General features: G+C 42.7%; 2 protein-coding genes across 3 annotated transcripts; both read right to left on the bottom strand.

Annotated features, from left to right (window-relative positions):
- Positions 1 to 233: 233 nt before the first annotated feature.
- pkd2l1 (polycystic kidney disease 2-like 1) lies at positions 234 to 6785 on the bottom strand. 2 transcript variants are annotated; one of them, XM_076019099.1, is made up of 15 exons: positions 6465 to 6785; positions 5920 to 6033; positions 5015 to 5142; positions 4328 to 4581; positions 4013 to 4237; positions 3698 to 3926; positions 3436 to 3606; positions 3159 to 3340; positions 2954 to 3074; positions 2773 to 2871; positions 2461 to 2582; positions 2268 to 2385; positions 1995 to 2128; positions 1496 to 1652; positions 234 to 1369 (listed from the first exon to the last, which is right to left on the bottom strand). In XM_076019099.1, exons 1-15 carry the CDS (start codon positions 6751 to 6753, stop codon positions 1256 to 1258), a joined length of 2457 nt encoding a protein of 818 aa, XP_075875214.1. In that variant the 5' UTR covers positions 6754 to 6785; the 3' UTR covers positions 234 to 1255. The 2 variants fall into 2 exon arrangements, with proteins under 2 accessions (XP_075875214.1, XP_075875215.1); XM_076019100.1 differs by having other exon boundaries at positions 1514 to 1652.
- A 3151-nt stretch (positions 6786 to 9936) lies between these two features.
- atoh7 (atonal bHLH transcription factor 7) lies at positions 9937 to 14907 on the bottom strand. Its single transcript, XM_076019098.1, has one exon. It carries the CDS (start codon positions 10850 to 10852, stop codon positions 10406 to 10408), a length of 447 nt encoding a protein of 148 aa, XP_075875213.1. The 5' UTR covers positions 10853 to 14907; the 3' UTR covers positions 9937 to 10405.

The raw sequence follows: 14907 nt of genomic DNA, 5'->3' as shown, positions 1-14907 counted from the left end.
GAAAAAAACAAAGTCAACTTTTTTTGAATTCTTAGTTTGCATACGTGCCATTCTGTACAGTGTTTTACACTCCTTGTACGCTCCAATTTCCTTCATGTACAAGCCAACAAACTTGATAAGATTTTTTTGCTTGCCCGAGCAGGCAAAGTTGTTAATGTAAGGACAGGATCATTTTGGCAGAGTGTAAATATAAACCACAGGACAGTAAATCCTTATGAGACATATTGTATATAATATTGTTAGAATGTTAGAAAATTAAACGACACCATTCAATTTCAGCAATATAATTTATGAATAAGCCTTAATACATGTGTCGGTGAGTTCAAACTTTCATTTACCTAGGCTACATGACTAATTTAGATTCTTTTTCCACTGTGGAGTTTTTAACTTTGCGTGCCATTTTTTGTTTTGTTTTGTTTTGTTTTTCAGGAAGTAGCAGGAAGCGAGTGGTGTTCTAAGCTTGAACTGCACTCACGAAATGTAATATATTTTGTTGCTTAAAATACTGAATGTAACGGCAATTTGCTTTTATGACAATGCATTTTGAGTTCAACAACAGAGGTGATGTTTCATAATAAAAAGACAAATTGATGGAAAAAGTCACTTCCAATAAAAGACATTTGAATCTGGCATGTCAGTATGTTTATTCAACAATAATATATGCTGAGCTTTACATTGAGTTTCTGAATTTCTCAGGACCACGGCTGGAATAAGGAAGATAGTGTGGGACATACGCACACGTGGATTTACACAATGTTAAATAATTAGATAAATCTTACACACGGGCCTTTGAACTATACCTGTATTCCGTGGTCTGTTAAACTCAGATGAAGTTTTTGCTACTCTACACAGACAAAACTGAAGCTGCTTTATACGCAAAAAATATATTTGTGGCAATTCATTCTTGTTCCCACCAAATTGTGCAAATGCAAAACAAGCGCTCACTCAAGACGTTATGAACCTGGCATTGCATGACCTAATTTCTTGTTTTCTAAACTACGGCTGATATACGTTAATATTGCGCACAACACTTGCATGACGATCTAGCTTCAGGTCTCATCTGCATGATTCATATGTCTAGCAGAGCTGGAATTTGTAGAGGTTCTAGTGTTTACACCAAAATCACCAAATGGAGTAACTGAACATTTATACAGTATTTACATAATACCACGAGAGGTGAGTGCTTGGGCGCAGGACTGAACTAGTCGTACATCACGTGTCTGCTAATTTTGTGAGAAGCCGATGTACATGTTTTTCACATACAAGAGCGGTGTGAGGAGCTGCCGTGAAAGGATATACTCGACGGCACCTTGGCCCTGCTGCCGTCCGCAGCAGCCAGGACGCCCCCATCAAAGGAAGACTCAACTCTCTAGAGAGAAGCGTCCAAGAAGGAAACACTGTCAGTTTCAATGAAGGCATAACACATGTAGATGAAAAGGAATTCTGTTGTTGATTGATCAAAAAAACAGTGAGAATTGGGTTCATAATTACTAACCACATATTCCATACATACGCTCTTGGTGGCGGCAAGTTGCTTTGTGGCTTCTCTTGCTTTGATTTCATCATGCAATTGCAGCCGTGTCATGATCAAATCGAGCCGGGATGCAATTTCTTTCACGGAAGTTTTGAGGTCATAAACTTGTCTGGACAGTCTGCACAGTGAAAGAAAGGTCATTTCATTGAACCTCTGTTCAATTAACGTGACAAGGCACTCAAATGTGTCGTGGTTTGAATGCCTGAACCTACACACAGCGATGCCTGTATATTTTTATTCAGTCAATTGGTACAAAATTAGCCACCCATTAAGTCAAGTACCTGATGTTATCAATGATGTATGGCTTAGATTTTTTTAGTTCCAAATGCAGTCTTTGTATTGAGATATTTTTAAAGGAAACATTTGAAGAAGTTCTGGATCTTATTTGTCCCATTGACTAAACCGCGATTTGTGAAAAGGTATGAACAGGGTGAAACCAGAGTACCAGCTGTTTTCCTACCTAGAAAACTGTTCACCATCCACTAAGGTTTGGCTTGCCTGGCTCTTTTCTCCGCTGGATGTTCCTGGATTTTTCTCAAGTGTTTCTTTCTCATAATTCAAGCCCAGGTTCTTTATTTCAGCACTAAGAGCATCCTGAGAACATACATTGGGAACATAGCAAACATGTTTTTTCTTTGACCTCACTGACATACAGAAATAAAAACCTGAGAGACAGCATCATAACTGTATTACAGATGTGATACCGTCATTACTAACGAGGTGGAACACTGACCCTCTTTTCCTCCAGCTCCATCTTCATCTTCGTCTGTTCATCTTCATCCAGAATTTGGTTCCCGTCGTGGTCAAACTGAGAGAAAGCTGCGGATATTTCATGATCTGCGTGGCCCATCCTGCAAGACAGGCACACAGTGGGGAGTTAAAATGGCCTCTCAGAATAGCTTACACTCTTTGTATTTGTGACTTACACTTTGAGAGTTTCCCTGAAGTCCTTAAACTCAATCTCTCCGGAACCAGATCTGAGCACGTTCTGAACATCTGATATTTTCTCCTTTTTAAGTTTCAGCTTGGTAAATGTCTTGAGGTAGCTCTGAAATCCACCAGAAGATCATTCAGTCTGTGAAACTTGCATGATGCATGTAACTGTTGTTGTTGTTTATTTATGCTATTTCTGTCTCAGGGTGACAAGCTAACATCATTTGCTATGCAATGGCATTTGCTAGTGGAGAACACATAAAGTATTTAATCTCTTCTTAAATATAATCAATTTGTGACCATACCTGTTTGATGATGTCAGTAATGTGTAGCTCATCTTTCTGGGATGAGAGCTCCTCCTTAACCACTGTGTATGTGTCATTTATGATGGCCAGAAACATGTTCTATGGGAGTCAAGCACAGAAAATGATGAAAAAAGAATCCTACATCACATTGTACTTTTTTTTCTTTTGTGTAAGGACTTACCAATAGAACAAAAAAAACAAAGAACACATATGTCAGAAAATATATGGGGCCAAGAACTCTGTTTGCGCGGTCGATGGCATTGTAATCGAAGTCTCCCAGTATAATCCTGAACTGAGTGAAACTGCCAACAAAAGAATGGGTTTATTATTTTACATTTTTAATGATAAAACTTGAATTGTTTTTTTTTTATTTGCTTAGGCCTTACATGCACTTGACAAAGGTGCTGAAGGATTCAACCTCTGTCCCAAACAGCAGATATCCAAGCTGAGCGTAGGCAAAGAAAACAATGAAGAACATGATGGCGAAGCCCAAGATGTCTTTGGCACAGCGACCCAGTGTGGAGGACAGCTGAGTCATGGTCTTGTTGAAACTGATGTATTTGAAAATCTGGAGGAATGTAAAGAAAATAAATACAAGTATGCTTACCCTGAGCCACGACGGATTGGATGGGAAAGTGAGGGTGACGGCTGTCAACACCTTACCTTGATCCAGGCAAAGAACAAGTTCACTGCATTCATGTTGTTGTACTGCGTTTGCCAGAAGGCAAGAAACTCAAAATCCGCATAGATGCCAGGTTTCTCCAGTAAGTGGCTGAGCAACTTGTCCACTTTGACGGTTCGGAAAACGTTGAACACAATGGCAACCATGGCAAGCTGCAAAAAAAAGAAGGATCGGACCTCACAGAAGCTGAGGAAGAACAGGTACTGTAATTATTGAAATCAAATAAGAAATCCTTTGGCTTACCATGATAACAATGATATCCAGTATGTTCCAGATGCTGTTAAAGTAGGAGAACTTGTGAATACGCAGCTCCAGGATCTCCTCCACCACATAATAGAAGATGAATACGCAGAAGACAATCTCGCAGCCGAGGATGAAATAATCCCACGTAGTGACGTATCGAATCAGTCTGACTGTTCTAATCTGGTAGGATGGGATCGCCCCACCGGTCGCTGGGAACTCAACCACCAGCCTGCAAGAAGCAGAGATACTTCATTCAAATACTGGATGGACGGGCAACAGCCAGTGGCTAAGGTTGAATCGTTGGACGGTGTCTACCTGATAACACAGAACATGTTGATGTTTGCGTTGTATGTGGAGAAGTCAATGAAGAGCACCCTGGTCCCTCTGTCCAGCCACAGGTTGTCCACCAGCTCTTTCAGTATGGTGCCGCTCTCCTCCTTGGTGCGACTCAGGTCTTGATAGTATCCAGCTCCACTGTATGTTGTCAGCAAGCCCCAGTGAGAAGAGCCTTTGACTTGCTTCTCTGTGTTGTAGGACCAACTGGAAAGGAGAGAAGACGGGTGTCGGTGGAGTGAAAGTACCTGAAACACCCAAAAACCAACTCTTGAGAGGAAACTGTGACTGACTCACGCCGTGCCATTGATGAGGCCAAAGTCGAAGCGTTCCTCCTTCGCCTCGTTGTAAACATCGAAACAGCCAAAGATCTCGTCTTTAAAGTCTTCATGGACGTTGCATGAGTTGTTCACCATTTTAATCTGTCTCATCCTGGGGACTCCCAGCAGCATGTTCTCGTAGTAGATGAAGGACTGATCCCCAGTGTCCAGGGACCGGTTGTTGTACCATTTAGTCCAGTACAGGCCATGCAGTAACGGACCCTGAGCAAACTGTTTGAGATCATACAATAATCATTTCAATGTTAGATACAGTATTTAAAGTGATCCAATCCAATCAATTCAACAAATGTATTGTCCTATCCCATCCATGGGTGTTTCAAAGCACTTTACAATTTTCACACAAATCATTCAGAATCAAAAAGAGAGACCAACAGAATCCTCCAGCACAAGTGATGGAGTAACAGTGGTGAGGAATAACTGGCCAATGGGAAGAAACCTCGAGCAGACCCAGACTCTGGAGGGCAATCATCTGCTTTCACCATTTGGAGTGAAATCAAAATGCAAACAAGACAGAGGCATAGACATAGTGGTGGACAGGACAAGGAGACTCACAGTCGGAACACATACAATGATCTAGCAAGTTATGATACAATGATTCCCCACCATGTTGAAAATGAATAAAGACCATTACTAAGTGACTCACACTCCAGAAGTCAGCCATGGTGCTAATGGACTGAAACTTGACTCCGCCATCTCCAGCTGTATTCACAAACAGGTCTGTCATGGCTTTCGTGAAGTAGTAGGTGCTCGAGCTGGTCATGCCGTACGTCACTGAAAGACAATGTAACCATCCCGTTAACGCCCCAATCACACGTTCCCATCTGGCTTTTCCTGGGGCTCGGCTCTGACGTCGTTCCATCCCGTGTGCAAAGATAAGACGCCTCTAAAGCTGACACGCAAGGCCCTCCCATTAGGACTTTGTTGTTCGGCTGTGTTTATGTTGCCGCAGTCGCACAGGTCCAGATTAGAGGCCATTATTTGTACGTGGAGAGAGACGAGTTGGCCTGACGCAAATAGCCTCCTCAAACAGTGTAAATCTAAAGCCTGACAAAGCAACAATGGACGAGGCCAAATGTTCTTATCGCTAAAAGGCAAAAGATACCTGCGCCCTATTCACTGCTAATGCTCAGCTGGACAATGGCTTTTAGGACACTGAGGACACAGTCGGGAGGGGAGGGCAGGAGGGTGGCACCTGTGGGGCTTTTGATGGAAAATCAAAAGTGTACTGTGCCACAATGCTCAAACAGTACCGCTTTTGAAGATACTCTACTTCTAGAGGTTCTAGACATCTGCTTGCTCTGTGAAAACATATATACTGATTTCATAACTGTAAACATACATTTTTTTCACCTAGTTATTTGTGGCCGCACAACTCACTTTCAGTGCAGCAGTACGTTCAATTATTCTTATTTTCAAAAGAATTAACCAAATCTGACAAAGGAAGGTAGAAAAGACAACACATAATGCTGTTTCATGTACATCTTTGTCCTTAAATATGTAAGACTCAGGCAGATGCAAGAAGTGGACCTGTTCCTATAAAACACTTACGGAGACATATATCCACTAAGAACACCATGTAGACCAGCAGTTCCCTCATTGTGGTTCGGACAAACTGCTCTCTGTTGTTTGCGTTGTTTTCAGTCAGAGTTGTGCCCCACAGGCCTAGAGACAAAAGTACAGTGTTGGTTATGTCAAGGCTGTGAAAAGGACCTGATGCACATGAAACACAGCGATGGTCCAAAATACCAATGATAATAATACACATCAAAAACTTGTTATAAAAACACATGTAAATGTCTTTATGTATGCAAAATGAAGTTTAGCAGGGAACCAGTTTTTAGATCAAAATACTAAATAAATCAAGACAAAAAAAAAAAACACACCTTAATTTGCCTTAAGTTACAACAGCTAAATTCAAAATACAGATTCAATGCATGGGGAAAATCCCATGATCATTACTGTCAATTCACCATAACAAAGCTTTCTGAACAGTAATGACAATCCCAAGAGCATCTTGGTTGCGTTTATATTTGGGAAACTGGCTAAAGAGATGACACAGAGAGCCAAAGGTTCAGGTGTCTGCAGGTTCTGACCTTTGATCAGTGAGCAGCAGCCTCTCCGCTTCTTCACCGGGCTTTGGTCGGTGTGCGGTGGCGGCGGCGGCGCCTCTGGCAAGGGTCCAATCGACTCCACTCTGTACGCGCTGTCCATGGAGTCCTGGAAGAGTGGGTTCGGGCTGTAGATGGTGCTCACCACTCTGGGGATGGGCAGAGGGGTGTCGCAGAAGCCCTGGTTCACCCAGGCGCCGTTGCCCGCAACGTCATTCTCCTGCTCCACGAGTCCCGTCAGGTGGCTCTCAGCCCGGTTGTTGAGACACTTCATGCTCTATTGGGGGAGCGAACTGTGTTTGCATTCAGTTCGGCGTGGAGGGCGAATCTGTGCAGACCTGAGCGGACCAGAGCTTTTGAGCACCTGCCTGAGAAAGGACTATAATGGGAGGGTGACATCAGCATCACGGAGGCAGGGAGGGAGGCAGGGAGGGGCTGCTGGCCCTCCACCTTTTCTTTTTCAGCTGCGTGTTGCGACACTGAATGGAGCTGAAGCCAACGTCATCTTTGACTGTTTTCCAAATTTTAGTACAGGTCTGAATTTTGCTCAACCATGTGCTCTGACCTGACAGCATATGGTAAAGTGAAAGGGGAGCTTACCTTGGTAACAACAGCAATAGTAATCAATAGTTTTATTTCACTTAAATCTTCGGTAACTTACTACTGGGGAATTCACTGGATATTGTTATTGTTAAAGAAGAGACAATGGTGTCAGTGGTGAAGTAACCCAGAAGTAAAACTTTGCTGGTCTCAGTGACTGTCACCATCGATTACAGGCCCCGTCCAGTGACACGCCCCTATTGAAGAAATCAATTAATTGCACGCCGATGATAGTTTCTGTCGCCAACTGCTCGGTGACTGAATTAATGAAGAGCCTAATTGCCGTGTCACAAACTGTTTCCAGCTCATTACCATTGAGCACTTTTGACTCTGGCATGCATTCAGCCCTTGACATGCCAACTGCCAGAAAGAAAGGCTTTATTAGCCATGCAAACGTTAAACACGGCATAATGAATTATTGGGACCATCTGCATCCGTGTGTGGCACCTCAATCCCATAAAACAAGAGTACACAGGGAATGGCGCGCAAGTGCTGGCAAAAGTAGATTAAATAAATAATTGGCCATTTAGTACAGAAATAAAAGACAGCACATTCAGTTGTTTTGTTTTCTAAAGCTTGGTTTATGGCATCCCCCTTTATCTTTCACTGTCCTCACCCTGTACAGTCTGTGCTAAACCAGAAAACCCGTACGGAAGGTGTCGTCACGTACAAATTCGAATAAAACCTCTTTTAGCGCTCACGGGTACAGCTACTGCGAGATGTCTCAAACCTAAAGCATGCTGGAGTTTGAGTCCAGCTATGGCCATTCATGCCTCAGCGGCTCCAAACAGAGCGATTACACACAGCCATTAACGCACAATAGAGTTTAATTTCTGCTCCCACTCGGCGGCAGCAGCAGGATCTGGCACACGGGCTTCCTTAATTTGCCGTGGCTTGTGCCACCATTCAAACTCTTTCAAATCTGGAGCAATCACTTTTCAGGGGCTGCTGATTGCCAGTTAAATCTGTAGCCGTGCGGCTCAGACAATGGGGGGCGACGCAACAGATCACGTGCTATCCCCCGCTCTGGATAGTCCTGCTGCAGAAGAGGATCTAAGTGTTTCTTGTTTTTAAATTTGAAAAATACCTTTGTTTGTTTGTTGTTTTTGTAACTGAATTAAATTCTGGAGAGTGTCGTCCGCAAATGTGTCAGTTTTAAGCGTTTACACTGACGTGAGCACATGTTATCTTGGAGTGCAGGAGCTCAGGACAATAGGATGATTTATTCCCCAGGGTGCAGAGCGAGGCATTGCAGCTGACATGACCTGCCCTCCCTCACTGCGAAGTACTTGACACTTACAGAACAAAGAACGTGCTGTAAATTAGGTGTTCACTTATATAACCTTTAATTTAATACCTGTGCCCCCCTCCAAACAAGAAAAAATAGAATACAGTGATGTATTTACCGGGAGTTCTTTGTCATAAACGAAATCATGCTCTAAAAATGGGACGTATTTGCACAAAATCCAGTCCGGCTCGTGATGATCTATCTATGATTTTTGGGCCGTTTTATAATATTTTTTTTCATTTTTTGCCTCAGAAAAAACAACAACTGTCAATCTTTTCAATTTTCGCACTTGTTGAGATTTTACATTCTACCACTCCGTCTCATAGGACGGCAAATATTTTTTGGAATTTTTGGGGGGATTTGGAAATTACATTTTCCCTATTTTCAGACATGTCAGAATTTTGCTCGCAACAGGTCAGTCCCATGCTAAGCTATGATGGCACGATGGTTTCGGTGCGCGACAGATTGATTAAAGCATCTATTGAATTTTTTTAGTTGCGTCGTTTTTTCCGATTTTCACACGTTGAGATTTTTCTTGGAACAGGTCGGTCTCGTGCTAAGCTAGGATAGCATGTTGATTTGAGTGCGTTTCGGACTGATTAAAGTATTTTTCTGAATTTTTTGATACTTGAAAAAAACAACCCACTATAGTACTTGGAACAGGTCGGTCTCATGCTAAGCTACGATAGCACGTTGGTCTAAGATTTTGCATTCTACCACTCCTTCTCATGCTAAACTATCACAGGATGGTCTTTTGATTGAGTTTTAGACTGTTCAAAAAAAAAAAAATTTAACTCCCTGGCTGTCAAACAAAACAATTCCATCATTACTAACTTCATTTAATGATTTCAATTGGCTGTAATCTCTTTGGGGGACAGTGTGTGCGCAATGTCGCTCCTGCACTTCCACATGGTGAGCACTGGCCTCGTGAAGCCCATGTCCTTGGGCTCCGCCAGCCCACACATCAGCCGCTGATTTGTATGCAACTCGTCAATTTGCTGCGAGTCGCACAACTCAGCTTATAAACAATCATATACACACCATAAACTGTGCGAGAGCACCGTGTGCTCGCCAAACTGTCGGAGGATCGATTTGGAGCAAGATGCACTGAGGAGCAGAAGGGGCAGGGCGGTGGAGGGGGAGGAGTAGGCAGAGGAAGAGGAGGAGGAGGAAGAAGAAGAAGAGAGGAAGAGGTAGAGGAGGAGGCGGAGGAGGAAGAACAGAATCAGGAGGTGAGGTACAAATGTAAGGCCGGATGCATTTGTCCCTGCCAATTAGACAGAAAAATAAACAGCCAATTGGCCTCAAGCATAACAGAGGGTGAACATTCAGCTGCAGATATTCAGCTGCAATCTCATTTTTAGGATCAGGTTTGAGTGTGTTGAACTTAACATGCAGTATCTTGTTAAGTCTCCTTGTTTGAGTCACAGAAGCTAATAAAGCTGTACTCCAAATTTGTATGTAATTCAATAACAAAACAGAAACATTTTCCTCTTTCAGCGTCTCATTAGTCTACGCAATACGGTCAAAAAAACAACCGGGCCAATGTTTTTTCTTATAAAATATTTTGTTTTATTTTGATCAAAATCTATAATTCAACAAAATAAAGGTCTGTGTATGAAAAATAACATTTTATAAACAAAGCAAACTCATTCACGTTAAGTAGTTACGCATTGACTTCAACAGTGCAACAGGAACTACAATGATTTTCCCAGAATCCACTGAACATTGCACATTGAACATTTTAGGGCCATATCAAAAAACAACCTGACAACAATACAATATTGTCTGCATTTTCATTACAATCTACATTTCATTCATTTCTATGCTTTCAACAACAACAAAAAAACATGCTGGGCATTGCTAAGTCTTCCTAGCAAAAACAATAAGATAGGAAAAGACTTCATTTGAAAATAGAAGTCTTATGCACATAAAATAAGACAAATAATGCAATACAAATGTATTTACTGTTTCCTAGTTGAAAGGAAAATGATTCACATCCAACAACATGACCGTTTGTCCGCCACGTGGCAGCAGTTTAGGCGTGGACTTCATTCAGTCCATCGTACTGGTAGGAGAAGGACGAGTGGATGTACTCCTGCTCCGCGGGGGAGTCGTACCTCATCAGGCACGGGTAGTTCTCGGGCTGCGCGCAGTCAAACTGCAGGTCCAGCCACTGCCTGTGGGGAGCGCTGTGCCTCCTGGAGTCGGTTAGGATCCGATTGAGGGCCATGATGTAGCTGAGGGCCATCTGCAGCGTTTCGTACTTGGACAGCTTCTTGTCCTGGCCCCACTGAGGGACCACTTTACGCAAGCGGTCAAAAGCCGTGTTCAGGCCCTGCATCCTCTTCCTCTCTCTGGCGTTGGCGGCCATCCGTCGCCTGGTCGCCGTCTCAAATTTCTCGGGCCTGTTGGAGTCCGATTCCGAAGACTCGGATCCGGAGTCGGTGCAGCTGGGTCGACGAGATTTCATAGCGTGGTGCATTATGTGTGTCCTCGATCCGGATACCAGTCAACAAGCTCTAGTTGTCCCAAGTCTGGATTTCAGGGCTCCTCAGAGGTGAAGTTCAAGTCTCTTGTCTTCTCTGTAACTCCAGACACTGAGCAAGCCTGAAGAGGCCGAGGTGCCTGTGATGCTGGAGGCAGTGAGGGAGCTGCTGCTTTTATAGGCTGCACAAGATGAACAGGTGGCAGCAGGTGGAGTCCCCTTCCCACCCACCACCCACCACCCACCCATGCTTCATATGACTCATATAGAACACACCCATGTGCACTGGAAAAACACCCACACCCACTCTCCTCACACACACACACACACACACACACACACACACACACACACACACACACAAACAAAACCTTAATGAAATTCCAATTATCTCAGGCTGGGCTCTCTGGTTGAGGCTTCACTCACGGCCATGTGTCACAAACACCAAAAGTCTGCCATCTGGTAGCACAACCCATCACACAAACAAATTCAAGAAATGCTGTGCAATTTGTGTCTCAGTCATTTCTACGATAAAAGTCTATAAAAGCAACTTCATTTGGTGTGGCGCAATCATTTCTAAGTGGCGTGTCAGTAATCTTTAAAATAAACTATATTTAATGTCTCTATATTCCAAATATCTCACCCTAGCCACAACAAGGACGAAATTATCAGTTAAAGTTTTTCGGGTCTCATACTCAACCTATTTATAATCTTTCCTTTAGAAAAAATATTAAACTTCACAATACAGCCTATTTAGCCCTCTGTTCACAGACTTGCAACAAATCTCTAGGCTTTGGCAATCTGATTAAACAACAACACTATATAATTGATTTCATTATCAATTGTCTTTTTAGATGTAGCGTGTTTGAGCACAAATATTTTGTGATGTAAAACAAAAGAGAATAAAAAAAAAAAGTTGGTTTTAATTCACCTGTTCACGTTGCAGAGACACATTATTGTTGGCAAAGTGAATTTGCTTTGACATGATACCTACAAATCTAAATTAAAAATGACAAAATAAATATAATAATAATATGAGTATAATTCAGAAATATACTTTTATCGATACTTGCATTTTTATGCTGGATGGTATTATCCATATTCCATGTCATACAGCTTCACTGTATTTACTGTACCTGAATCAAATTGTACCAGAGCTCCCCTTTCACTTACTAGAGTTTTCTATGCAGCAATAAGCCTGATCTGAGATTAGCCTGAGGCAGCAGAAGTGGAAGTGTGGCCAGTAACCTGAGGGATTTTCACAGCACATTGGGGGATTATAGCTCTCACACAATATGGGACAAGATGGTCCACGGATTATTTCTCTATCCGGGATTTTCCGGGAAGTTTTAATGCCAGAAAGGACCATGTATTTTTTTTTTTTAACAATCAAACACAAATAAATCTTATAAATTTTTTATTTATTTTTTTCAAAATCAGTGCTGGGATCCTAATGTTTCACAGTATGTGGGATACATTAATATCACTTATGTTCTTAGGCCCACGTGAGAAATAAATAATTGATCTGTCTAGTGGTGCGAGAAAAAGAGACAGACAGAATAATTTGTCTGTCTGTCCTCCCCATCTGCCAACATGGAATTCTGTAACTCAGGAGGCTGAACGTGAGCACACACACACACACACACACACACAGAGTCGACTGTCAAAAATCCCCCGTCACCCACTGTCATTCTCTGCTTAAAATCGAACACTGATTTCCGCACTGTCCCTTAAAGTCAGTTCATAGACTATTTTGATTTGATTGTGCTTCAATTCTTTGTTACGAAGGATGTTTCACAAGGAAAAAACAGTGATTCCGGATTATTCCTTTTATCACAAAGAGTAAAATCTTCACTAAAATCAATGTAAAATTAACAACCGATGATACTGTGCGATCAATTTTCACAATAAAATGCACCATTCGGCACAAGAATAATGTTACCTCCTTTAGATACAGTCAGACGACATGATACTACATCTATTTATCAACTTAAACTCTTTGTCCGCCTCTGCTTTCCTTTATTCTCTGGTGTCGCCCTTTTGTCAGGAGAGTCGTGCGGCTCCTGTCTGTGTATTGACAATCACCAAGCTTGGCTGCAGAGGCAGGTTATGAATGATTAATCACCGTCAGAGGCCTGGAATAATGCCCGTCCCTGCTATTGGGTCATGGACACAAGCTGATGCTGTCTGCTCATTTTTGAGATGGACTGGTTAGCTGTGCAATTAGGCATATAATCCCATCTACCAGTTGGTTCATTGATTACAGATTGATGTAGCTCGCCAGCTGCTGCTTGTCTTGTCTGATGGCCTCGTCTCAGACGTGGCCCGGGACCTTCCGTGTCTTCTACCCTCTCTTTGCCCCTGCAACCTCTCACGTGATTGGCTTGTCTGAGGACTGGTGGCTTAGCCACGTCCTCTGTCAAAAGCCATATGTCACGGCAAAGGGAGTGACCCGTCTGCTGCGATGGAAACATGCACCCCAGTAAACCCTCCGGCTCTGGAGATTAGGCCGCACGGCGTATGTTTCAGGGCCGGAGAAAGTGGCGAGGCTTTTCCCCCTCTGCTTATGTGGCTTGACTTGATAAATCTCATTATGACTAGAGGATTAGAATTAAAGGAACACTTTGAAGATGGTACTTAAATCAGCTAATTGCAAAAAGTCACATAACAGCAAATGTCTTTGTGTGGTTAATGTTGTGGCCCTTTAAGCTATTTTTCCCAACCTTTCAGAAAAAAAACACTTGCACATTAATTTAATTAATTGCAAGCTATTAATATCTGCTATTATTGGCAGATATTAAGCTAGTGCGTGCGGGGCTCACCACTGTGGCAATTCCATTAAAATTTTAAAAAAGAAAAAACCCCAATGTGATTTCCTGCCAAGATATTCCATAGTGAGCAACACATAGGGACCTGGCAGCTGGTCAAACGGGGCTCCGAGCATAATTAGGTCACGTAAGGTGAATGCAATTTTATGCCTATTTGAACGCTCTTCCCCTCTAATTAGACTGATTAGCAATGCTTAATTGGCTTCTAAGCTGTCCTACTTGTTTGAATCTGGCACTGGTTTAAGCTAATAGGGCCCTGGCAGTCAAAACAAGCAGATTTCAGTGTCACCCCTTCGCTCCGACAAATTACACATATCAGTTCTTCGAATAAATAGAACTTTATTCTGAGAAGGGACACGACTATCTTACAATGTGCAACTTTACACCATCGCTAATATTCAAACATGACTTGAATTGATTTGAATCAAAGTCCATTAACAGCCTTCGCATGATGACATTTATTGCAATTTGTCCCAATGTGTTTTCACCTCAGTGTGTTTCGAACTGTAGGGAATATAAATGTAGATGTGCCGAAGCAGTTGGGAAAAAAAAATAAAAAATAAAAAAAAAATCCGCCGAGGGTTGATAGGAAGTGACAGTGTTAACCATGAAGGGGACTCACTTAACAGTTTCAGTGTCAGACATGATGTATTTAAACAGCAGTTCACTCCACCAGCCATCGGCATGCATGAACATGAAAGTACACGGTGCAAAAGATGTGGGACCAACAAAAGTCTTGAAACGATCTCGATGCAGAAGCATCTCTCAAAGCATGGCCCAAAGCCATTTAAGTAAACTGGGCGCAAGTGCTGCCTTCAAAATCCTGTTGTTTTTAAAAATCCAACTAACTACTTCTGGGTTACTTTGTTAAACAAAGACGCAACGTCATCTTCGAAACTCTTCAGCGCTTAAGGAAACTATTATCAGCACGAGTGCCGTGCGCGCCGTTTGCAGTTGAAACGAGCGCCGCCGCTAAGAAACTCAACGACGCCGCCGTACAGCGAACAGCCGGACGCTGAGGGCACAGACGGCCCGTGAGCTAAGACTTTGCAAATCTGCCGCTTCTTCTCCGTGCGTGCGAGAGAGCGAACAGGAATGGTGGCAAAAACCCACTATCGCTGCCGACGGCTCAAAACACAGCAAATTGCCTGGTGTTCTACTCTGTACGTGTCACATCAACAACAACAAAAAATGCGTCTCACACACACACACACACACACACAC

Source organism: Nelusetta ayraudi, unplaced genomic scaffold (genome assembly GCF_046127955.1).
Source record: "Nelusetta ayraudi isolate G7.1 ecotype Tasmania unplaced genomic scaffold, CSIRO-AGI_Nayr_v1 ptg000008l, whole genome shotgun sequence".
NCBI classification, from domain to species: Eukaryota; Metazoa; Chordata; class Actinopteri; order Tetraodontiformes; family Monacanthidae; genus Nelusetta; species Nelusetta ayraudi.
Note: the sequence above shows the minus strand (reverse complement) of the source record. Positions and strands in the feature narration are given on the sequence as shown.

What these genes read in the sequence shown, in the direction of transcription:
- pkd2l1 (XM_076019099.1), bottom strand. Translation starts at nt 6,753, where the DNA reads ATGAAGTGTCTCAACAACCGGGCTGAGAGCCACCTGACGGGACTCGTG. An exon ending in TGTTCTTTGCCTGGATCAAG is followed by an intron (nt 3,341 to 3,435) that starts GTAAGGTGTTGA and finishes ACATTCCTCCAG; the next exon opens with ATTTTCAAATACATCAGTTT. An exon ending in TTACTGACATCATCAAACAG is followed by an intron (nt 2,583 to 2,772) that starts GTATGGTCACAA and finishes GGTGGATTTCAG; the next exon opens with AGCTACCTCAAGACATTTAC.
- atoh7 (XM_076019098.1), bottom strand. Translation starts at nt 10,852, where the DNA reads ATGCACCACGCTATGAAATCTCGTCGACCCAGCTGCACCGACTCCGGA.